Source organism: Oryza glaberrima, chromosome 3 (assembly GCF_000147395.1).
Source record: "Oryza glaberrima chromosome 3, OglaRS2, whole genome shotgun sequence".
NCBI classification, from domain to species: Eukaryota; Viridiplantae; Streptophyta; class Magnoliopsida; order Poales; family Poaceae; genus Oryza; species Oryza glaberrima.
The window spans coordinates 33,010,009-33,033,318 of record NC_068328.1 but is presented as its reverse complement, the minus strand read 5'-3'; the positions used below and the strand labels follow the sequence as shown (position 1 = coordinate 33,033,318).

The following is a 23,310-nucleotide window of genomic DNA, read 5'->3' as shown; positions in this document are numbered from 1 at the left end:
GAAGAGGAAGGAGGGACGATTTGGCTTTCAAGTAGTAGAGAAAATTGTTCTAAATAAATACTGAATATAGTTGATCCTCTCCAAATATTCCTGGCCAGTAGGAAGATTAAAAACAAAAAAAAGATGCAGCAAAGTAGGGCAAGTAGCACAGTACCACTAGGGGTTTCTCTGCCGTATGCTACCAACATGTGGAAGTAAAGAATGTAGGGATCCAAAATGCTGGAGTAGCTACAGCATGGCAAGTGGTGAAGGCAACTGAAATCAATGAGAAGGACAACGGTTTCCTTTGGATCAGGGACCCCATCTCATATCTCTCATCTGTTTAACTGCACGCCCACGAGGCCGCATTTATTCACCTCCTGGAGATCCATCCATACCTCCTCTTCCATTCTGCTTCGTCTCCAAGCAAAGGTACCCCAAAACTTTGGTAAAAAATATTTCAGTTAAAGATGAACTACAGCACAGTTCTGGAATATCTCTTTCAGAAATTTCAGAAATGGTATGCTAGTTCTTTATGTTACTCCCTTCACTCGATATTTTTTTTTCCTTTTCAACAATAAAACTTATTGGTTGTACACTTGTCGGCAGAGACCAAAGATGTAAACAATTTTTTAAAAAGTTTTTTATGTTATTATATAGAATTGCAGTCAAGTGTTTTGCTTTTCTTTTCTTTTTTAGCATCACTCATATGTTTTAGAGAATTTAATACTTCCAGTTGCTGATGCTTGTGTATATTTAGCTGAATAATGAACTTTACTCGACTAGTTCATTGGCCTACTGGACTTAAAGAATCAATATTGGCGAGCTTAATTAATTCAGGTCCACAGGAACAAGCTCAAATTTTCAGTGGAGCAAGCTTAAATTTTCAAAGTGACATGGTATATGCACACTTTGTCTTTTAATAAAACTTCTTTATATTGCACCCACTTCACTTGAACTAAAGTGATATCACTACTAATGTGGAGTAGCATACCATATCTCATTGAGGGTACAAATTTGGTTGTTCATGGAGAAAAATACTGTTTTTAGGGCCCCAGCCCAATTACTCTCCAAGAACCAACCAACATAATGGTAGGTATTGGTGGTGTTCAGTGGCCAATTCTTTTTTCTCTGACAGGGTGTTAATGTGATCTACCGTAGTCTCAAAGCTGAAAACACCAATAGTAAATTATTTGGAGTCAAAGGTGAATGTACTTGGAAATTATTTAGTAATAGTAGCATATAGTAGATGGAATTTGACCTAACCTTTGCTACTCCTATACTGTCAAATACCAATAGGTTAGTTCCAGAGATGCAGGAGTGGAGAATTCTTAAGCTCACTGTCTCTGAAAAAAAATGTAAACAAAGAGGGATTCAGTTCAAGTCCTCAACTATATTTTTTTCTTGCCTGAAATTCGAAACTGTAAAATAGGATTTCTCTCCCCCTCTTTCTCGGATTCAAGCTCCACCTGAAGGAAGATCTCTAGTGGTATTCACAGCATTGTAGCTTGTGCTGTGCTGTTACGAGGTTGTTTTCTTGCTCGAGAGCATTAGAAAAATGGAAAGCTTCAGATCATGACACATCATGTGTTGATCTTAGAATTTGCCGTTTCCAAGTAGAATAATGTCCATTATGGTTGTCACTTTGCTTTCTGACCTGCTGGCAATTTTGGCACATTATCATGTCCATGCCAAGCTTTGGATGAACAGCCCAGAAAATCTGTGTGCCGCTGAGCCATTTCAGATACTGGTATCTAGGAAAAGGTAAGGGAAGAGGAATTGTTTGGTGATGGCAAGAAGTTATCTGATTATGTATGCCATTTTAATCTTGATATTTGATCCTCTGAAATAATAGGGAGAATGATTGATTTGTGACAATTGATCATCACTGTCTTACAAGCCTTTTTTTTTTCCCAGAAAAAGAATGGACAAGAACTATCTGAATACTAGTACTATGTAGTACCTATTTAACTTCTTTTCAAGAGGATCCTCTTTGTTATTAAGAAAGGATTATTAGGTTTTGCTGAGTACTGAAGTTATTATAAATATGCAAGCTTTTCTTTATATTTCAGCCAACCAAAAGATATAGGATATATTATTTTCCAAGTTAATTTATTTCTGATTCGGTTGCAATGATCACAAGAAAAGGGCAAAGGTAGTAGAATACTTTACACCTTAGTTACAGGTAAAAAGCCTACCAGCTAGGGATAAAAAAGTAACAGTCGCAACTAATAAGGGCTTAGTTATGATAAGGATGGTGTATTCATGGTACTTAGCTGCAAGGAGCACCAGGTGTTGTAAATTATAATAATGTGGTTACTTAAGGGGAAAAAGTTAGGAAATACAACAGATAATGTCTTCTTTTTTTTAAAAAAAAATATGTTAGCTCATTTTGTCTTCTATCCCCCATGAAAAAATAAATGTTTATTTTTTTTCGTGAAATGGAAGGAGCTATGCCTTAATGCATCAGAGTAAAGATAGCAAAAAAAATTATCTCAAAATCATACATATTCCTTATGCGCATCAGAACATCTCCACTAGTGTTTGAAACTTAATGGAGGACAGTGGGCCTTGTTAGCTCCATAAAAGAGCATTGTAAATGTGGTTGTAAATTGTAATGCGGGAGAGCACCTGCAGCGGCCGTGGCATATTGTAAATTCTTTCTAAAACTTTTAATATACTTCGACCGGCTATGGCTATCGCTGGCCCGGCGAAAAAAAAAAGTTTTTGAAACTTCTTGGAATTTTGCAAGAGACATTACAATTTACAAACCATCCAACATGATACAAAATTCCCAAGTTTGAAACCAGGCCTGAACTAAAGTGCTACGAGTCTACCACGGTACCACCTACTCACCGACTCACCACACGAGAGAGAGAAACAACACATATGACAACCTTCTATCCCGACCCACATTCAGTGACTCAGATGACCCCCACATTTAACTGAGAGAGAAAATCGCATTCGGAAAGTAATATCAAATCATCAAAATATGCCCCCCCAAAAACACCAATTTAGCTAACGGGCCCACACTGTTAGTTAGTCTCTGTTTGTCACTGAGATGCAATTGATAGTACAGTGGCAAGGTATGTGTGATTTTAACTCTGAAATCCAATGTTCAGTCCCCAACACGTTCATAATTTTTACTTAAAAACAATATTTGGCCGACGTTTCCCCTTCAAATCTCTTTTTTTTTTCTTTAGTCTGTCTGTCACTGGCACAGGCACTCACACGCACACGGCGTGAACAGCTTTCACCTCATCATGCAAACTCATGCAATGCAGGAGGAGCAGGACGAAGACGACCAGAGCTTTGCTTGATCTGCACTTATCCTCCAATGCCTTTTTTCTCTCATCAGTACTAGGCTGAAGATTATGCTCCAGCTGCATGCCTGCCTGCATCTGCATGGCATCATAAAGCAGAGCTACTAGCTGTAGCAACACTGAGTATCCAGCCCAGGGGACAAAATGCTTGGCACTGTCATGCTCTGTCAGAATCCCAATGTGAGACACTTGCTTGTGCTGGACTTAACCTCGTAGTGATGCTTGTTTTGGCCTGGCTTTAGCTTGTGGAATATTATATGCAGAGCAAAAGTTGAATGACACCTAATCAACAGCTTGTTTCAGGTTCTTTCAGGAGATCAAAACCAGTTAGTTTGCAGTTCAAGGGGGTTCTCACTTCTGAACTTGCAATGTCTTCTTTTCACTTCTTATTTTTCTTCATTTCATTTCATATCTAGTGTTAAGTGTTAACGATGGTTGGTTCTATTCTACAACTCAATTACATCAAACAAAAAGTTCACACTACTGTAAGGACAATTTCATTATCTCTGTGGCCAAAAGTTACAAGATACGCGCCCGAATCAAAATTTCCATCGCAACACACGGACACAATGCTTGCAATCAAGAAAATACGTCGATTTGACGTGAGAAAAAGGTGTCTTCAGAAATGATGCGGCCTTGCAACACTATCATAGAGCATGAGAAGATGAAATTTTCACTTTTCAAGCATCTAGTAAAGGAGCTCTTTCGGCTCAGTTGCTTGGTCTCTCCTTTACCTGGCTTCTCTACTCACTCCTATCATCCTATCAGCATATATAGCGCATACCTTACTGCACAGGTCTTTTCTGCTATGGATGGCTCACTTGCATTCAATCTCAAGTGCCAATACCTACTCCAATCCGGGTGCATATCACATAGCCCTTTTTTTTTATCACCCTTGGGCTCGTGCAATTGTGCGGTCTTTCAGGAAGTACCACATACTAGAGATTATTTCAGGAAGCCAAACTTAGTCACTTCCCTTGTTTAAAAAAGCTGTATATATCCGGTTGGATGTAAAGGCTGAGTAAAAATACCCTTCTCTAAAAAAAAAAAGGAGATACTATCGGGAGGTATCAAAATTTATAATACTCCCTTTGTTTCAAATTACTTGTTATTATAGATTTGTCCTAAGTCAAACACATTTATCTCTAACCATCAATTTTTTGAAATATTGTCTTATAACGTCAAGTGAATTATTGTAAAAGTTTTTCTCATGGTGAATCTAAAAGCATAAATTTTATTATGACAAACTATATAAATTTCTAGAAGTTGATCATTATGTTAACATTTCATACAAGTCAAGTCCATGGATCACCAACCTACCCATCTCTCTGCATTTCATGTCATTGCGTTGTGCATGTGCATTCAAAGGATCCAGATACGATTAGGTGATAACATCTTGGACAGCTTCTGTGTACCAAATTCAATTCCACTCCCCATGAATGAACCCATGATGATCAAGACAAGAGCAATGCAGCTAGTGCTTTCTAGGTAAGCTGTACTGCAGGTGACAACCCTGCTGATGGTTACTTAACCAAAAACATGCAGCACATCAATTATCTGATGTCCTAAATTAACAAATTTCGTTAGATGGAGCTTTCTCCTTCGATCGGATCGACCAAACCGAAAGGAATAATCAATCACCCGTGCGTGGACAGGCACACGTGGATGGTGGCTTCAATCAGATGATTTCTTTTTGCACGCTTTGGATTTTGATTTGTCTCTCTCATATGGAAGCAAACGATGCATGGTGGATTCCTTGTTCGTACGTAGTGGTCTTCTTGTGCATCATGAAAGGGGAGGACTAGCTAACTGATGCATAAATTTGGTGAAAATAATTCAATTTTTTTTCTCCATTTGTCCTTTCTTTTGGAAAAACAAATCGTTTCAGCACTGGTGAAGTATAAGTGAATTGTCCGTCTTTTCTCATTAGTTTAAGCTTCTGGGTTAAATTGATTAGTAGTTTAAGCTTTTTGGCAACTCAATAGACGCAACATTTGAAATACAATTTTGATAATTAATTCTCTTGATATGAGAATATGTATACCATGATATGATATCATGTTCAGTACGGTGCATTGAAAACCAGTGCTAAGTCCTGTCTCTGTCAGCAAAATTATTTTTCTGCTCTAACTGAATTTCAGAGAATTCAGGTCGACATTCATTGCTGGAGCGAAGATGTGAGTAACTCCTGATCTCCGATTCGATCGGGCGAACGCCATTGCAGTCTTGCATTGAAGGAGAAGTCCTTTCAGTCTGTTGAGCCGCCATGACAACTTGACAAGCGATCTTAAGTATGCACTGGACGCGAGCTGTTCCTCCCCCTTTGTTCAGGTTTGCCAAAAAAAAAATGTAACAGACTTGCCAACGTTACTTAGTTACTTTTTTTTAACTTAGCTACAGATTTGCTATTTTGAAGAACAGAACAGCCCCCCCCCCTCCTCTCTCTCTCTCTCAAGCAACCTGTTGATTGCTTTTTTTTAAACAAGTACAAAAGAAATTGAAAGAAGGATTGCTGATTTTTTTAGCCAGGACAGATGAGCTTGGTTTGCACTTTGTAGTTTTCATTGTAATTCTCCCATTTGCATGTTCTGTTTTTTCTGAACAACAATTGTATCTTGTGTTAGTTTTGTGTTGAACTGAAATCTTCAGTTTGCGACCTGAATCAATTAGAAAGATTATGGAAGTGAAGTCGAAAATGCCTATATGGACCATCCCATACAAGCCCAAGGCCATCTAGCAGAACATCAGAGTGCCACATTGTGAAAATCTGCTAAAATATTTGGCCCATTTGGAAGAAAGGAAATTTCACCTGAAACTATTCATGTAAAAAAAAACGAGAAAAAAAAATCTCTGAACTTTCAAAATCCTTTTAGCCTTCTCCTCCTTCCACTCCAGTGTGTCAGCGTCAGTAAAAAGCATAGTGAAAGTCATCTTCCTGGATTGATCCCCGGCCATTGCTGTCATAGAACACTGGTTACAGATGGTCTCTTCTGACAATCTGATATGGTTGTACTGTAAGATTTGTTCTCTTTTTTTCTTCTTCACTCGGCTATTAATTTGTCAGTTTATTTGGAATTTGGATCAAGGAAAGGAGGAGGAAGAAATCACTGTCGGTTTCAAGGTGCTGTGTTGTGTACTAATCGACAAATGAACAGTCGCAAATGCTGGCCAGATTCAGTCAGGCACAGCCAAGCGATGGAATCCTAAAACAAAATTCTGCATCTAGTAGTATCTATTCATTTCTGCAATTTGATCAACCAAAGTATGCACATCTAGTAGGAGATCTGAAAATATACAGGAGGTAGGTTGAATGATATTGTACATGAACACTTGGACCAAACCAATATAAAGAATATGAGAATATAGATGGCTATCATAGAGAACACCTGGATCTAATACTTGACTATGAAAAGAAGGATTCTATCAAGGTTTCTAACACATTAAAATCCATCGTAGTAGCCACCAAATGATATGCTTGCCCTTGTGGATGCACCTCCCATTACTGTTGACACAGCTTGATTCAGTCTCGAGGCTTGCTGCACAACCTGCTGAATTCTCTGCAGTTCAGACAGGCAAAATCGTCAGGAGCAGTTGGAATTTTCCCCTACCGACTGGTGATTTAGCCTACACATTATCATCATTCCACTTGATCTAATCCAATCAAAATATTGTGAAATTTTATAATTTTTAATTGGCAGAGTGATGCAATTTCGCCGAACTATTTCAACTACTAACTTGCAGACACAAGGACAGCGGCCAGCTCAAGTCTTACTCTAAAACATGCTCTTGAGACAGTGCATGGATTAAGAAATTTGAGCAAAAGGAAATAGCCACCAACCTCATTATCAGCATACATCTGGAACGGGGTCTTCTGATTCTGCGTCTTGTGCAGCTGCTGCTGCCTGCCACCAAGCAGAAAGATGCACAAGGTGGCAGCCGCAACCCCAAATGAGCAGAGTGCCCCAACACCATTCACTCTCAGCTTCCCCACACTGAAACCATTGTGTTCCTTGTCTTTCTGGGCACCTTCTTCCTCTTCAACACATTGATCAGGTACAACCATAGCCATCACCTCATCATCATCGTCGACATCAACTTCCTCTGCACTGACGGGACTCTTGATCATCTCTGCCTCCTCTTCTGCATCAAATATCTCAGTCACCTTAGGCACGAACTCTTCTCGGTACGATTCAATCTTCACGACATCGATGTCCTTGAACTTGATGACAGGATCACCCACATAGACCTCTTCTGATACATGGATAGGCAGAAATATATTCTTGGTCTCATCATCTAGGATACAATCATAGGGAGAAGGGTGAGATGCAGGGGTGAAGTGGTCCATGTTGATCATGATCAAACTGGCACCAAACAAGAACTGATCATCCTTACCACCAACAGTGCCATGGTCACTGGTGAACTCCTCCATGAAGTAGGAACTCTTGTTGTCAGGCAGGAGCTCCCACTCATCTAGGCTGATTGCATCCATGGAAGCAGTACCTCTGCTCATGTCAAACTAGTTCAGAAGCGAGCTTGGATCACAGAGAGATATATAGCTGCCCAAATGCTTTTAATTTTGATACTCCCTTGATACTGTGGAAGTGGTCAAGAATGGATGCTCACCAAGAATCAATACCAGCAGTGCTGAGGAAGGATACTTTCTTTTTTTCTGGAGGAGAATAAATGGAACAAGAGGGTACACTTCTTGCACCAGGGGAGATGGGTGGCAATCCAACTTGAGGGGTTTGTGTGTGTGTATTGGCTTAGTCTTTCTGCTAAGTGACAAAGGTGAAAATGTTACCTGGGGCCTACCAGTGATGACTCCTCCTTTCCTAGTTTCCTTCCTTCCTACTCAATTCTTTCTAGGTTTGTGCAAGAATCAAGATTAGCAGACTGCAAACAATTAATTATTCAGCAAACATGATTAGAGATTGATTTCTATAAAGATAGGATATAGTGTCGGTGCAGAACTGTGAACTAGTCTGAAGTCAGCTGGAGCCTCACATTCAGACATCTAGTGTGTAAAGAGCATTCAGATTAATTAATTCCTCTAATGAACATCTGATGATAATAACTCAAAATATTCCTACGAACCAGCAGTATGTTACTCAGTAATCTTACCTGGACGGCAGACAAACCTTCATTAAATATCTTGACAGTAGCTGTCGAAGGATTAGGGTGCCACCTAATCTGAAAAGGCTTGGAATGTCAATCCTTTTCAGTCGACTTACGAAAAATGTTTCCAAAATACAGGTCCAATATACAAGTCAATTTGACACAGCACTGGTTAGTAGACTGGTAACACTGTGTAGATGATAAGAAAAGGACTTGATAAACGAAATAAACAGGAACTGATGAAGGATAGTGTCACACACCACTTAAACACGGCAGGCATAGGATAATCAGACACATGTTCAGAAACTTCTACAGAAATTTTACTCTGGAAAGCTCAGATGAGACCATAGATAGAACCCACAATTTTATAGAAGCAGATTTATGAACAGGGCACGCACTCACAAATCTCCAGTAAACAATAGATTCACATACAAAAGGAGCATCTTCCAGAAACATTTTGTTAGCTTCTTATAAACGGTGATGTACACATAACAATCACAGTAAATAAGGCATGAGTCGGCGGCCCCAGCTTCAGGCTGGTGCAGACAACGACCAAGTTAAGAGTTCTTCAAAGGTTAACACTGTAATGATTCATACAGCAGCAGGAGCAACAAAAATTCATCTAAAGACTACTCAAACTGGCACCACACATCTCAAATTTACAGTAGTTATCTTGACAACAAGATTAGGCATTGCATCCGCAACGCAAAAGGTATTCCTAGTATACAACAAGGTGAGGCCCTCAGAATTTACATGACCATGAGGTTCCCACATGCCTGAATGGCGCAACAAAGCAACTATCATATATAGCTGGATGCGGAAGCAAGATTAAATAACTTTGGATCACATGTGCAGCTACACTAAACAAACAGCCCTGAAAAGGTTAAGCACTTAAGCTTGCCGTGAGGATGATGATTCACCCAGTGAAACAGAAGTAAACGAGGAAGCCCAAGCTCGAGCATTATTTGCGCCTTTCCTAAGGTCCCTTGTCTTATTGCTCAGTCTAAGCTTGCTACAAAGCCTCTTCACATCAAGTACATTCAGCGCTCGTTCCAACAGTTGGCTTGATCCCCTACGGATCCCTAAGTTCAAGTTCCGAACACGCACGACCAAGAACGTTTTCAGATGGGAGACGACGATGGGGACGAAATGCGCTGCAACCTTCAGGATGATAAAAAGCACCGCAAGCAACACAAATGGCTCATCTTTTGCAATTTTACGCAGAGATCGGTCCCCTGGTGTGACTGGCCTGAAATCTCCAGTACTGTCTTGATGATTGACATCAAAATATGCAATTGGATCGAAGCCTGCAATATAAATAATTTACTTCAAGAAATGCTCTGAAGCAACAAAGGCAACCCAAAAAAATCTAATCATCAATAGCATATCCCTGTTTAGTTGATTGGACAATGGAATCGATTCTATACAATCAATGGTTGTCTGCATTCACAAGCATCAATCTTTCATACTAAAAAGGTTCGAAAGATTAAAACATTATAGTAAGATGGAGATCCTGGTGTGTAATATCGAGAAAGCATCATGGCAATCCTAACAGGTGCAGCTAATTACCAGCGAGGGAACTGTATAGTTTCCAAACTAAATAGCACCCAAAGGCTATGTTCTCATTTCTGGGTTTAATATATTTGAAAGTTGTTACGATTCTTGTATGCAGGAAAAGAAGAGCAATGCTTGTACCTGTAGTTTCTTTATAGAAGTCCACCAGAGAGCTGAGATCTTTTGGGCCCCGGTATCGTACCATTGTAGTCTCATTTACAAGAAGAATGGCCGGGAATCCACGGACACCATATCTTGAAAACAAACTACAATAAGCAGAAACAGCATAATAAGCAGACGAGTCGACTTAAAAGGGGGCATGATGCCTCACTTAAAGAGACATATAGACAACATAGGAGTCAACATTTACATACCTAGGCATTGCAGATGATTCTTCAACAGTAAAGTGATATATCTGAGGGAACATAGTGCTGAGAGCTTCAAATATTGGCCGGAACTTGCTTGAAAATGGACACCAAGCAGCATAGAAGAGAACGGAATACGTAACACCTCTGCGGCGAAGGTTCAACTCTTTATCAATAGCCTCTCCTCTCACCTTCAGTAAGAAAAATGCATAAGTCATTTACAGATAAACAATAACTACAATCCAGAGGTTTGCAAACTTTGCAATACGGACTATCGAGCATTATTTACAGTGCCAGCCTGGAAGGGTATTTAATTACCATTGCTAGATAATCAAATGGGGACAAACTCTTCAGTTAAGAAAAAAAAATATCAATAGTGACTGACATTAAAGTTGGTTTAGAGATATCCTGAGGAACATTAATATGGTCAACACACATTGCACAATTCATCAATTTTAAAGACTACCCATAAGAAATTTGGAAATGCAGGATAATGCCAAATTTGCCCTAGACTGCATATTGAAAAGCAACAAATCTACAAGATATCCTTCAAACACGTTGAGGAAGCACCTTCACAAGAAATACAGCACATAGCAACACTCCAACAAGATATTTAACATTTTCTAAGCTTTGGGGCATCCAGTCAGCCTAATGTTATTCACCCGGAACGTGAAATGACACCACATAACTTGGCCCGGGATTGTCGTCTCCGTCCCAGGAACAATTGTTAAAACCTTTCAAAGCAGCATACAATATTCCTTGATCTCATTCCTCAACCCATCGATCTGGGAACTTTAGTGAATTCATATTTCCTAACTATGTTAACATCATCATCTCAATAGCTACTTCCTCCTATGTCTGCCTTTCCAATCTTACATAAGACACTGAAAATCCCTCCTGAGTCCTGCCCGCTCGTTTCACCTATGATGTAGTCCCTCCCTACCGCTAGCACCTGGGCGCCTTGAATGTCGTTTGCGCTGCCAATCATTGTTTTGTTACCTTCCCTCAATCAATTCCCCCGTTAATCAGCTAATTGTTGGCAACAAACAAACGCACATATGCACAAATTAATGGTGCAATATATTTCTAACCACAAATCGCACATCTATCCGGTGGTTTGATAACGGATACACACAATACGCCACTGTCGTTTGCCCGCATTTTGACAAGTAGATATTCCACACGAAGAGGAACACGCGCAGATACTCGCTGCTTCTAGAACAACATGGGATAATTGAATTGACAAGCTATCTGCCGGAGAGGAGGTGGGGATTGGGGAACACCTACCTCTACAGGCGGGGATGGCTCGATCCGGATGCAGGGGCAGCGCGACGCGAGCGCGTCGACGAAACCCGGGCCCCTCCGCGCGCAGGTCGACGGGGCCTCCTCCTCCTCCCCACCCCCCGCCGCCGCCGCGCCGGCGACGAGGAGCACGGCCGCGACGGCGGCGACGACGGCGCAGCGCGTCATAGCCTCTCTCTCTCTCCTCGGGAAGGGTGGGTGGTGGTGGATTTGGATTTGGATTTGCTCGTTTTTCTTTTTTCCCTTTTTCTCTCCTTTTTTTTTGCGAGCTGAGCTAATTTTGGGAGGCCGTGCGGGTCTATAGTGGTTAGTGGTTGTGGTGGGCCACGTGTGGCGCGACGGTTCGCCTGGCTGGCGTCGTCGCGTGCCGACCGGGGGGTGGTGGGGCCCGCATGTCAGTGGCTGTAAGTCGGTTTGTTACGGTGGATATGGACGACCGACGGGCGTTCTAATCTTGGTTTGTGATCTGTTGTAATCATCCTACGTGGCTGTATTTGGAAAAAATCTGATACCGTGGGCTGATTTTTCGCTTGTTTCGGTTCTTGTTTCTGCATGGGCCTGTTGTTATCATTGTACTGTTTTTTTTTTCAGTTCTTTTCATTGTGTTTTTTTTTATTGGATGGGATTTAGGAGAGAGCTTAACAAATGGGATAGATATTCAAAATTTCAAAAGAAAAGGGAGAGATATTCAAAGTGTAAAATGAGATAACACAGAATAGTGTTAATAACGATATATTGAGCGTAGCACAATATGTTAAATTTATAGTGATACAGCCTGTTCACGGATTCAAGTTTTAAACTTGACACGCGTGTGCTCGTATTTACTGCTAATTATTCTTTCAGTAATAAACTTGACACGATGTATCTATCAATAGCAAAAATCCTTCTGATAAATTCGTGAATTTTGAAAAGAAAAAAAAAAAGGTAATCACATGTGCCTCAACGTGGGCCTAAAGTAAGTCCACACAGAATACATGGGCCTAAATTAAGCCCATATTCTAGGAGCGGCCCAGTCCACGCCCACAGCCCAACCTGCACATGCAGCTCACCATTCTCCTCCGCCTCCTCGCCGCCAGCCCGCCACCTGCGAACTCCCCCACTCCCGGCTGCCCGCCGCCGCGATGCAGATCCTCCGGCGGAAACTTCTGGAAGCTTCCCGCCGCCTCCCCTTCTACTTCCCCTCCGCGCCCACCGCCCACTACCGCGGCCACGCCCATGCCGTCGCCACCCTCGCCGCCGTCCTGCGGGACCAGACCGCCGGCTCCCTCGCCGCCGCCCCGTGGGCCGCCATCCAGCGCCGCGGCGCGAAGATGCTCGGCTCCGAAGTAATTCCCTATCTCCTTGGATCTGTTTACGTATACCTGTCTCCAGGGTTTATTTAGGGTTCTAAGCTAGTTGCAAATATCTGCTCTGGTTGCCCCGTTACGGTTAGCTCGTTTCAAATTTGTGGGAGGAACTGGTTTGGTAACGTAGTAGTTCATTGTTGATGTGTTTTTGGATAATCAACTCAGTTGAGGCCACTAGAAATTCTTTTTTAACGATTATGCAGGATGTAATTTGGTCTAGCATCTGTTGGTTTCCTCTAAACTTCTTGTTAGGCTTTTTAAATGTGTTAATGGTATGTGCTTTTAACAAATTCGTCGACGCAGTCATGCATTCACTATGTTTACACTAAGTGGTACTGTTGCAGTGTTGCTGCCGTTGGTGCAGGACTTGGACATAATTATGCATAATTCATGAATTATCTCTCTCTCTCTCTCTCTCCCTCTCTCACGCATAATGATGCTTACATTAATTAATTCAGGGCTTTCTTCATTTGTAGGTGAAGCTTGGAAACGTAATACAGAGAAGAGGTGTGTGTGTTTACATGTAGTTATGTTTTATTTTTGCCTTCAAGTATTGTGGATTACTACTTATCCCATCCCTTTGGTCAACCTTCAAGGTCGCATTTATCAGGTATGCCCATTTGCTATTTGGGTTCTGCATGAGTTTTGTGGTTTATACTTTATGCTCATGTATCTTATAAGAACAAGCAATCTATTATTTCTTTTCTTAACTTGCTTGTGCTTTGGCAGGTGATAAAAGCACAACATTCACATCAAGGTAGAGGAGGAGCCACTATACAGGTTTTCATCTCGTTTTGTTCTTTTAGTTTTTTGCAGCACACAACACCGTATAGTTCAGCATCAAAATAATAAGTAACAAGTAACAGCCAAAATAGTTAATTTTAGAGCACCCCTTTTTTTAATAACAGAATATTGCAAAGCTAATCAAATAACAAAATATGGATATCTTATTATACTCCCGATCATATTTTTTCTTCAATTCTTTGATGCTGCAGGTGGAATTGAGGGATGTTGACACTGGCAACAAAATAACTGAAAGATTTCGTACCGATGAGGCTCTTGAGAGTATGAACATCTTTAAAACCAAGACATATATGCCTTCTATTTTTCAGACTAATTTTCCTTTTACGATCATATCATATATTACCTGTTCTTGAGATATTCTAGTGTGATTTTACACGTTAATCTCTTTATATTTCTATCTACAGATCTAACTATCAAAGCAATACATTCTTCTGAAGTGTTATTACATTACATTCATGTGTCAAGCTAATTTTAGGCAGTCACAGCTCATTTAGAGTGTTAAACATATAAATTGTAATCATGCTTTTTTTGATAGGCATTACATATTTTTTCTCCAAAACATTCAGGAGTTTTTGTTGAGGAGAAGTCATTCACATATCTTTATCAGGAAGGAGACAATGTGACTCTTATGGAGTACGTTTATTTCCTGTTATCCTATCATTAAACAGTTGACATGCTATACAGTGATTATTTGAGTATTTACTTTACTTCATTTAACCATGATTTCACCTGAAACCTTTGTTGTCAGGCCTGAAACGTTTGAGCAACTTGAGGTCTCAAAGGAACTGTTTGGCAAAACTGCAGCATATCTGAAAGGTAAAGATTAACAATATTAATCTACGACAAGCAGGAACACTGGTTGTCACAAGTCTAAATGCTAAAATATGCTTATGGTTTCGCTTCTGTATGGCGAGGTTGTATTTTTCACTTTTATCGAAGGCATCACCTAGGGGATGCCTTGGTGCAGCAAGGTCATGATGACCATATTACCTTGTTTTATGAGGCAGACCTAGTGTGAGAAAGCGGCAGTTTCGTGACAAGTAGTCCTTGTTTGTTGTGACTGTCGTTGCTCCTCGCCGCACTGCTTTTGGCATTTACTGTTGTCATAAACCCATAAGCAACTAGACTGGGCATGAGGGAGCGATGGAAAGAGGTAGAGATGGAAGGTTTGAGACTTGAGAGGAGGGAGGGGGTTAGCTGCCTTGTATCACAAGGTTTCGTAATTTATCTTTGTCAGTGGTGGTTCACGATGCGTTTTGTCATGTCATGACATCATACCCAATTTCCTCACTTACAACAGATGAAATGAAGGTGACTCTACAGTACTTTGATGGCCGACCTATGTCTGCATCAGTGCCTCCACGCGTGACTTGCACGGTTGTTGAAGCACAACCTCATTCAAAAGGGATAACTGCACAGCCTCAGTGAGTCTCACATGATCATTTTCGTTTCTATTTTTACTGTAATGTTTGTTTCTAATGTTCTTATGACTTTTGGGTTAACTGTTGCTCTTACTACCTTTTACGACTTTGATACTAGATTGTTTTGATATGCTGATGCTGGTCACTGTTCACAGTTTGTGGATCAAAATAGCCATTTTGCGAAATTCAGAGATAAGGCTAGTATTATATACTAAAAGGTTTTTCTTTGCTATTCGCAGTTTATGCCTGATGGATTAGGTCATTAGGGTGTTAAGACTTAATTTGGCATGGCTTGAGGCCTATTATTTATGAGCTGCGCAATAAATACTGATATCATGGGGTAGGCCTTTGGCATTTTAGTAGGCCTTTTTATATAACCGACGAGCTATTTGCTGTTACATGTATATGTATAGCTTTGTAGTTACCTTCTAGCATTGATCCATTAGATTGCAAGGTCCATTTGTCCAATACTTGTGAGCTGTCTCATTAAGGGACGGGCTTAGGTCCATTTGTCCAATACTTGTGAGCTGTCTCATTAAGGGACGGGCTTTGAAGGAGGCTTGGCTTAGCTCAGCTCATTTAACAACTGAGCCAAGCTGGTTCACAGCTTGTAAGGCTCAGGCTTGTTTCCCCAGCACTATCTGTGACATGCAAGGCTGCGGAACTGTATCTGTCATTCTATGCACTACACACAAAGACTTTTTTTTTTTTGCTATTATGAGCTTCATAATCTTTCGTCACCAGATGTTTGAGGCTATGTTATGCGGGTAACTAAGCTCATTTTGCACTGCAGATATAAAAGGGTATTGCTGGATAATGGTCTTACAGTGCTTGTAAGTTGATGCGCCATTTCCTAGATTTTATTGACCTATCCTTTTATATAAATGTTGAAGTACATCTAAGAATGGTTGCTGTATGTGCTATCACTTTGATATCCTTTTATTTGTGGCAATGTGTGGAAAATGGCATTTGCAGCATACATATGTCTCTGATTGAGTTACTGAAAATCAACTCTGTTTTGTTCTACATCTGACTTACTCAAAAGTTGGGATACACGTGCCACTACTGAAATCAACCTTGCTTTTGCCGTGAAATAATTTACTGGTTACATATAGATTAGTACTGAAAATTAGAAAACATTGATGAGTCTGCTGCTTTGAAATAGTTCTTACTTCCTGTTGCCCTTCTGCGATTATCTTAGGTACCACCCTTTGTAGAAGCCGGTGAGAAAATTGTTGTTAGTACTGCAGATGATTCATATATGACGAGGTAAGTTCTGCTAGCATCATTTGCATATTTTGGCATTTCAGTTACATAAACTATATACTTCGGTATTTGTTTTTTTTTATGAATCTTGCATTGATGACTTTGATGGCCATGTGCATACTGGTAGTTAAATTCTTGACAACTTTATTGAAACAATTTTGCATTTCAGGGCCTGAGGGCAATACCTGGTAGATGGCGTTATTACTCCAAATTTGGTTCTCAGCTTGCATTTTCTTGGGTAAATTTTCAACCGCCTTGTTGTAGAAAGACATCACCTAGCTTCATTAATAATTCAGTATTCAACAAGTTCTGTTCTCATAGATTCTTCTTTTCAATTAGTCATTTTGAGTTTTGTTTCCCACCATAAACGCAATCCCACCATGGTACCCCATGAAATTTTTGTGGGAACTCTGATATATATGCTATTGGTATTGAGTACTTGGTTGTGTCGTGCTGTCTATACATTTCTAAGCTGCTAAACTTAAGCTAGGAATTCTGTCACGAACCCACTTGATTCTCAATCATACAGCAACCAGCGTAAGAGAGAAATCCAACTCCAATGCAAAAAACAAGAGTATTTGGGGATACAAATTGAGATAATAGAAGTATAGACTTGAAGAAGCATTTTTTTTAGATAATGAGACTTGAAGAAGCATGGGTTTGGGGGCTAGAGAATTAGAGTTTTCAGTGGGAGGTAGAATGGATGATGGGATTAGGCTGATGCAGTCTCTTCATGGATGCCTTTGGCTGTTGCTTGACTTCTTTTATTTTTAGACAAGGAAAATGATTGTATCCCCGGCCTGGCCTCTGCATGTATAACGCACACACATGGCCATAAAGTTTCGAGTTTTGGCTGCTGATTTATAGCTGCATCCCTGAACCAACTAGGCCAAGAGACAGCCAAACGGTGCAGTCTAAAGCCCCTCCTGAGCCCAGGTTCATGACAAATTCCTAGCAACAGCAACACATCACAGATTTCCTGGATGGACGCATCATTTGTCAGCATGGACATAATCCTGGAAATAGAAGGTCTTCTCGATGAAGTTGGCGAGCCAGCGGGAGGCGGCGAAGCACAGCACAGCCGCAGCCACGACGGCGGCTCTCTGGACACCCGACATCACCGCCGTCTCCTTGCCGGCGGCGAGGAACCCGACGACGGCGACCGCCGCCACCTGCAAGGTGATCTCCAGAGCCCTCATCCCCTTCAGTGCAGCTCTACAACTGGTGCACTGCATGACATGCGACCAATACCTGTTGTTTGTGGTATCCAAACAAGTATTCATGTTAGATGATCACTGAGAGTTCTCTCCAAGAGCTGAAGATTGATTGCGTGAAGATCAGTAGACAGCTTGTTTACCTCTCCAAGAGCTGATCTCTGGTAGGAGTTTGTGGCAGCTGCTGTTTAACTGTTGGATTTGGGTTTGCCCAGCCAATCTGATGGTTGCAGTACTTTCTAAACCAGTTTCTGTAGGCGATGACCAAGTTGTCAGATGATGTTGGCACATAGCAAGCTTTGTGCCAGTTATCAAGCCCAACTGTTGTGATATTGCGGTCCTGGGAAAATGATTAATTAATTATTCGTGTTAAGAATGACAAAAGGAGAGAATGGGCTAATTAATTAATTGCACCTGTTAAATCAGCCTACAGATAGCCTGAAAAAAATCATTTGGTTTGAGCAGAAGAGACCAAATATTTCACCTCAACATGGAGGTACGTATCCGAATCCAAGATGGTATTCGACGTCATATGGTAGAACCAACGTGGTAGGATCTTGTCGAGCCATCCTCCGACTTTATACCTGGATGCCCAGATGAACCTGCTCCTTCCCGGAGCCACCGGGACGGTGAACAACACCACCCTCACCTCGGGCTTCTTCTTCATCTTCTTCTTCACCTCGTCAGCCTGCATCATCAGAGTATAAACCTCTTAACAAGTTCAGGAATATAATGCACATCTAAGTCAGCTTTCAATACTCCCTCCATCCCAAAATATAATAGATTTTGAAGAAATGCGACGCATCATAATACTATGAATCTGGACAGTCTACTAGGATGCCTCACATTTCTGAGCACATGCTCAAATTTATGGTACTAGAATGCGTCACATACTCACATCCCTCCAAAATCACCTGTATTATAGGACGGAAAGAGTATAGAACAATTTAGTGCGATCGTAGATGTGCCGTTGGTTACTATTTATTTGAGCTAGCGTGTGCTAAGGAATATATTCGCCGGTGCCTTGAGTGTATTATAAGCCTGTGTTCTTTGTCCTGGGTTCCCAACCTCTCCCTCATTTTCCGCGCGCACGCTTTTTAAACTGCTAAACGGTGTGTATTTTGTAAAAAGTTTCTATACAAAAGTTGCTTAAAACAATCAAATTAATCTATTTTTTTTAAAAAATTAGCTAATACTTAATTAATCACGTGCTAATGGACGGTTCCGTTTTCCGTGTGGAGAAAATAGGTTCCCAACCCCCATTAGCGAACACACCTAACCAAAAATCTGCAATGGCAAAGTGAAGAGAGGCTGATCGATATATACCTCTAGGTCGGTCCGGAACGGCGTGCCGTAGAGCGTGCACGGCGCCACGAACTTGAAGTAGCCCCAATCACCGTCCAGGTTCGAATGGAACACATCGATGCTGGCCCCTTCTATCCTCATCATCGGGCTGCCGTGTTCCTGATCAAACTCAACTGTGGATATTTTTTTTATAGATAATGGAAGTTTTTATTAAACTCAGTCAATTACATCAAGGTGATACAATTATTCTGAGAACACTTCCGGTCTCTGCATAACTAAGATGCACACAGCCGAACAAACAAAACCACACTCGAAAGGAAAAAAAATGACATGGAGTATTGAGGATCATCAATCCAACGACTAAATTGCCACTCATGAACAACTCCTTGGCCATCTCCTCCAAAAGCACAGAGTTTTAAGGACCACCAATTCTAAGACTAGATCGCCACCCATATCCCTGGGTAAAAAACTTCTTAACCACCTTCTCCAAATGTTGACATGCCACAACTACCATATCCCGCGAACCAGGCTTCTATAGGATAGCCCATGTACAAAGCCAATGGATAAGAGAATATATAACCTGCAAAGGTGAAGATATGACTTTTTTTTTTATCAAAAACCACATTATTCCTGCATAGCCAAAGCGACCAACAAGTAGCAGCTGCTCCTAACAGAACATGTGATTTCAAATTATTATGAATTCCATCAAGCCAGCTCCCAAACATATGCGCTACACAATGTGGTGGAGGAAGTCCAGATGCTGCTTGGATGATGGACCAAACAGAAAGGGCAAAACGGCATTCGAAGAAAAGATGTCTAATAGTCTCGTCATTGCAACAAAAACAACAGTTCTTCTTGCCTTGCCATTTCCTTTTTATCAAATTGTCCTTCGTTAACACCACTCCACGGCGCAAGTACCAAAGAAAAATCTTAACTTTTAGGGGTATCTTTAATTTCCAAAGACGGTTATTAATGTTGGGAACATTGCTGTGAATTAGAGCTAGATAATGAGACTTCACCGAGAACTCCCCATTTGAGGTTAAGTTCCAATGAAACTCATCTTGCTCCTGAGTTAAATGAAAACCAGTGATGCGCGGTAATAAATTATTCCACGCCGCTAGTTTTGATCCTATAAGGTCTCTTCGCCATGAAAAAGATTAAGGATTGTTTTCAAAGACTTGTGCAACTGTAGCGTGCTTATGCCTAACTATATTGTAAAGGCAAGGATACTGTTCTCAACTGTGGAGATAGAAGCTAAGATGAATGTCTGAACCAGTAAAACGCAGTTGATCATTGCAAGATAAAAATTTGGGGAGAAAACTGAACATATATATCACGACAGATGAGGAACATATCTGGCTGGATCTTCTCTCTTTGGGAGCTCACCAAAAAGCCCCTTGTGTGCGTAGGGGACGTGAGCAGGGTCCATGAGGTTCTCCACCAACAACTCATACCTGCAAACCCATGGTAGTACTATTGATCGTCAAATTTAGAACAACAGTAGTTAGGCATGAATATGGGATGAGTCTACGTTTCGATGCTGCAGGGGAAAAATGGGACGCTGAGCATCAGCGTCCGATTTACGTGCAAAATTATTTTAAAAGATTTTTCTCTTAAATTACTTATCCAAATCATGATCCGATTGCACCATTAAATTCATTGTAATCTTCAAAACAAGACCACACATGGATATATTCCGACGAAAAATATTAGCTTATTATTGAATTATTTTTAAATATTGCACGATGTTCCACTAGGTATATCGGAATTGTTTCACTAAGTAGATCGAAAATGTTTCACTCGTTTAAATCGGGTGTTGTTTCACCTTATATAAAAACAATGTTTCAGCAAATAGCGAAAAAAATGTTTCAGTTCACTGCAACATTTGATCTATACATAGTGAAACATTATAAGTACAATAGGTGAAACATTTTTCGGTGGAACAAAAAATGAAACGAATTCCCTTAATAGGGGGTTTCCAAAATATGTGGGTTTTTTGTGGCAATGGAATATTTCAATTCACTGCAATATTAGATCTATACATAGTGAAACATTGTGAGTACATTAGGTGAAACATTTTTTGTGGAACAAAAAATAAACCAAATTTCCTTAATAGAGGGTTTCTAAAATATGTGGGTGATTTGTTACAATGGTAGATGAGAGCAGAGAACGCGGTAGGGCCTATGGCCTACATGTATACATGTGGGGGGAGGGGCGTGCGGGGGAGCGCCCGATCCGGCTCCCCCGCGCCGATCGCCCGGATTGAATCATTCTCGATGAATATGTGCTTGATAACCAGTTAGCCGTCAGATTATTTTTTTACCATTAATTAATCTGGTTATTAGGAGTTGATTGGGATAGGGTGAGTGGCTAATGTGGTGCTTCAGCTTTTAATTTAGTCCCTAACATTTTATATTGTCCAAATAAGCTGGCTTAATATAGATTTTAGACTAGCCAAAAATGCCTACCATTTCCCTATATTTTTATTTTCAAAAAATAAACCATTTAACAATTTGGAAAACATAAACGTGAAAAATAAGTGGGGTGAAATTAGGAATAACACAACCTAATTCAGTCATGTACATCCATCAACGAATTTGAGGATTCTTTGTTGTTTTGCTCAGAAGAAAAAAATTCTCGCGTGTCGGAACGAAATTGAGATAGTTATCGATTCACCGGCCAGGTTCTTGGCAACTAGGACGTACGCGTTGATGTGCGCTTCTGCGTTGTACACTCTTCGTCCATAAAAGTTACACATATTATTTTTGACACCAAAATTAAAGAGAAATTAAATCACCTTAAATATTATAAAATCAAGAAGTGAATGCAAGCATGCAACCAATAAGTATTTAGATGACTCCTTAGGTTCTAATAAAACATTTAATTTATCTCTTCATTTAAGTCTTGAGAGCATAAAGACTACAAATAGTAACAACTTATTTGAAAAAACTCAAATGTGAAATAGGTGTAACTTTTGTGGATGGATGGAGTAATATATTTTCATGGAGCAACAAGCAGTCAAGCACATCTGAATGGCGCGACAAGAAATACTCCCTCCGTTTTTAAATGTTTGACACCATTGACTTTTTAGCACATATTTAACCGTTCGTCTTATTTAAAAAATTTTGTGAAATATGTAAAACTATATGTATACATGAAAGTATATTTAATAATGAATCAAATAATAGGAAAAGAATTAATAGTTACTTATTTTTTTAATAAGACGAATGGTCAAACATTTTTAAAAAAATCAACGGCGTCAAATATTTAGAAACGGATGGAGTATTTCAGAGAAGAGAATAATGGATTTGTTTTTTTCTCTTCTTTTTACCCGTATAAGAGGTCCCTGACACCGTAGACCATAAAATGGGACGGGTCATCGTCGTCGATCTCCGGAACGTAGGGTGGCCGCTTCCTCTTCAGCACGTCGCAGTACTCCGGCTCCGACCTCGGGTAGAACCACAAGATGTTGTTCTGCACCACGCTCGGGTACGACGCCACGCACGCCTTGCTATTCTTGTGCACCTGCCATAAATTTATCCAAGAACTCAATTAATCCTAAGAAAATCTTGATATATTTTTTGTTTCACTTTGCTGATTGATCGAGGAGAGGAAGAAAAAAAGTACAGGAGGGCCGAGGGCGGGAGCCTGGGGGATGAACTGGCAGGAGCCGTGGCCGTCGAAGCACCAGCCATGGTAGGCGCACAGGAGGCGGCCCTTGCCGTCGACGCGTCCCTCCGACAGCGGCGCGAGGCGATGCGGGCACGCGTCGTCCACCACGCGCCACTCGCCGCCGCCGTCGAGCCACGCCACGACGCTGAGGCCCATCACCATCTTCCCGTGCGGCCTGCGCGGGTCGAGGTCGCACACCGGAGCCACGGGATACCACTGGTCCAGCCACTCGAACCGCTCCTCCGCCCCTACCACCGGCGGCGCCGCCACCGTCTCGGTCTCGGCCGACGGCGCCGGCATTGACGACAGCCGTCCCGTACTGGTGCATCTCGGCTGCCGGAGCCGCCGCCGTGGCGCTAGACTGGCTGCGCGTGGCCTAGGGACGCCATGGCGGAGAGGAAGCGAAGTGCGCGCCCGGAAGAGCAGGTGGAGGGAGAAGGGAGCCATGGCTTCCGGGTGCGAAGCTCAAGCGTGGCAACCGACTTATTATATCTGCAGTGGGCCGAAGATGGAGCCTATACAGACACTGTCCGTATTGCTGACAGCATCAAAACATGCCGTAGTGTGTAATCCACAAGAGGAATCATTTTATTGCTAGTACTATTTTCATCTACTGGAAGCTTAATAGAAACCACTCTCCGTCC

General features: G+C 41.2%; 5 protein-coding genes across 9 annotated transcripts; 1 reads left to right on the top strand and 4 right to left on the bottom strand.

The window, feature by feature from the left end:
• Positions 1-6,523: 6,523 nt before the first annotated feature.
• LOC127767416 (uncharacterized) lies at positions 6,524-8,052 on the bottom strand. Of its 4 annotated transcripts, none has more exons than XM_052292753.1 (4): positions 7,926-8,052; positions 7,695-7,804; positions 7,141-7,553; positions 6,524-6,859 (listed from the first exon to the last, which is right to left on the bottom strand). In XM_052292753.1, the coding sequence occupies exons 2-4, from the start codon at positions 7,789-7,791 to the stop codon at positions 6,743-6,745; spliced, it is 627 nt and encodes a 208-aa protein (XP_052148713.1). In that variant the 5' UTR covers positions 7,792-7,804; positions 7,926-8,052; the 3' UTR covers positions 6,524-6,742. The 4 variants fall into 4 exon arrangements, with proteins under 4 accessions (XP_052148713.1, XP_052148711.1, XP_052148712.1 ...); XM_052292751.1 differs by having other exon boundaries at positions 7,141-7,595; positions 7,926-8,051; XM_052292752.1 differs by lacking the exon at positions 7,926-8,052 and having other exon boundaries at positions 7,695-7,911.
• Positions 8,053-8,795: 743 nt separating this feature from the next.
• LOC127767415 (5'-adenylylsulfate reductase-like 5) lies at positions 8,796-11,916 on the bottom strand. Its single transcript, XM_052292749.1, has 4 exons — positions 11,624-11,916; positions 10,346-10,527; positions 10,113-10,237; positions 8,796-9,724 (listed from the first exon to the last, which is right to left on the bottom strand). Exons 1-4 carry the CDS (start codon positions 11,804-11,806, stop codon positions 9,309-9,311), a joined length of 906 nt encoding a protein of 301 aa, XP_052148709.1. The 5' UTR covers positions 11,807-11,916; the 3' UTR covers positions 8,796-9,308.
• Positions 11,917-12,708: 792 nt separating this feature from the next.
• Positions 12,709-16,913, top strand: LOC127765267 (uncharacterized). Of its 2 annotated transcripts, XM_052290132.1 has the most exons (11): positions 12,709-12,963; positions 13,461-13,491; positions 13,581-13,594; positions 13,714-13,764; positions 13,980-14,049; positions 14,355-14,421; positions 14,537-14,604; positions 15,089-15,212; positions 16,003-16,042; positions 16,411-16,478; positions 16,645-16,913. In XM_052290132.1, the coding sequence occupies exons 1-11, from the start codon at positions 12,760-12,762 to the stop codon at positions 16,649-16,651; spliced, it is 744 nt and encodes a 247-aa protein (XP_052146092.1). In that variant the 5' UTR covers positions 12,709-12,759; the 3' UTR covers positions 16,652-16,913. The 2 variants fall into 2 exon arrangements, with proteins under 2 accessions (XP_052146092.1, XP_052146093.1); XM_052290133.1 differs by lacking the exon at positions 16,645-16,913 and having other exon boundaries at positions 16,411-16,482.
• A 554-nt stretch (positions 16,914-17,467) lies between these two features.
• Positions 17,468-17,758, bottom strand: LOC127765269 (protochlorophyllide-dependent translocon component 52, chloroplastic-like). The gene has a single exon (XM_052290134.1). The coding sequence runs from the start codon at positions 17,756-17,758 to the stop codon at positions 17,468-17,470; it is 291 nt and encodes a 96-aa protein (XP_052146094.1).
• An 18-nt stretch (positions 17,759-17,776) lies between these two features.
• Positions 17,777-23,113, bottom strand: LOC127765270 (protochlorophyllide-dependent translocon component 52, chloroplastic-like). Its single transcript, XM_052290135.1, has 6 exons — positions 22,622-23,113; positions 22,326-22,519; positions 20,350-20,448; positions 19,016-19,169; positions 18,174-18,377; positions 17,777-18,029 (listed from the first exon to the last, which is right to left on the bottom strand). The coding sequence occupies exons 1-6, from the start codon at positions 23,111-23,113 to the stop codon at positions 17,829-17,831; spliced, it is 1,344 nt and encodes a 447-aa protein (XP_052146095.1). The 3' UTR covers positions 17,777-17,828.
• Between the last annotated feature and the right edge of the window lie 197 nt (positions 23,114-23,310).

Bases quoted from the DNA above. Each gene is read 5' to 3' on its own strand.
- LOC127767416 (XM_052292750.1), bottom strand. From the start codon at position 7,812: ATGAGCAGAGGTACTGCTTCCATGGATGCAATCAGCCTAGATGAGTGG. The intron at 7,596-7,694 runs GTAAGGATGATC...ATTGTATCCTAG, and splicing joins TGACCATGGCACTGTTGGTG to ATGATGAGACCAAGAATATA. The intron at 6,860-7,140 runs GTTGGTGGCTAT...TCTGAACTGCAG, and splicing joins AGATGTATGCTGATAATGAG to AGAATTCAGCAGGTTGTGCA.
- LOC127767415 (XM_052292749.1), bottom strand. From the start codon at position 11,806: ATGACGCGCTGCGCCGTCGTCGCCGCCGTCGCGGCCGTGCTCCTCGTC. The intron at 10,238-10,345 runs GTATGTAAATGT...TGCTTATTGTAG, and splicing joins GAATCATCTGCAATGCCTAG to TTTGTTTTCAAGATATGGTG. The intron at 9,725-10,112 runs GTACAAGCATTG...TTTATATTGCAG, and splicing joins CTTCTATAAAGAAACTACAG to GCTTCGATCCAATTGCATAT.
- LOC127765267 (XM_052290132.1), top strand. From the start codon at position 12,760: ATGCAGATCCTCCGGCGGAAACTTCTGGAAGCTTCCCGCCGCCTCCCC. The intron at 13,765-13,979 runs GTTTTCATCTCG...TTGATGCTGCAG, and splicing joins GAGGAGGAGCCACTATACAG to GTGGAATTGAGGGATGTTGA. The intron at 14,605-15,088 runs GTAAAGATTAAC...CACTTACAACAG, and splicing joins AACTGCAGCATATCTGAAAG to ATGAAATGAAGGTGACTCTA.
- LOC127765269 (XM_052290134.1), bottom strand. From the start codon at position 17,758: ATGAATACTTGTTTGGATACCACAAACAACAGGTATTGGTCGCATGTC.
- LOC127765270 (XM_052290135.1), bottom strand. From the start codon at position 23,113: ATGGCTCCCTTCTCCCTCCACCTGCTCTTCCGGGCGCGCACTTCGCTT. The intron at 19,170-20,349 runs ATATGTTCCTCA...AAAAATATCCAC, and splicing joins AAGAGAGAAGATCCAGCCAG to AGTTGAGTTTGATCAGGAAC. The intron at 18,378-19,015 runs GTATATATCGAT...CTGATGATGCAG, and splicing joins CGTTCCGGACCGACCTAGAG to GCTGACGAGGTGAAGAAGAA.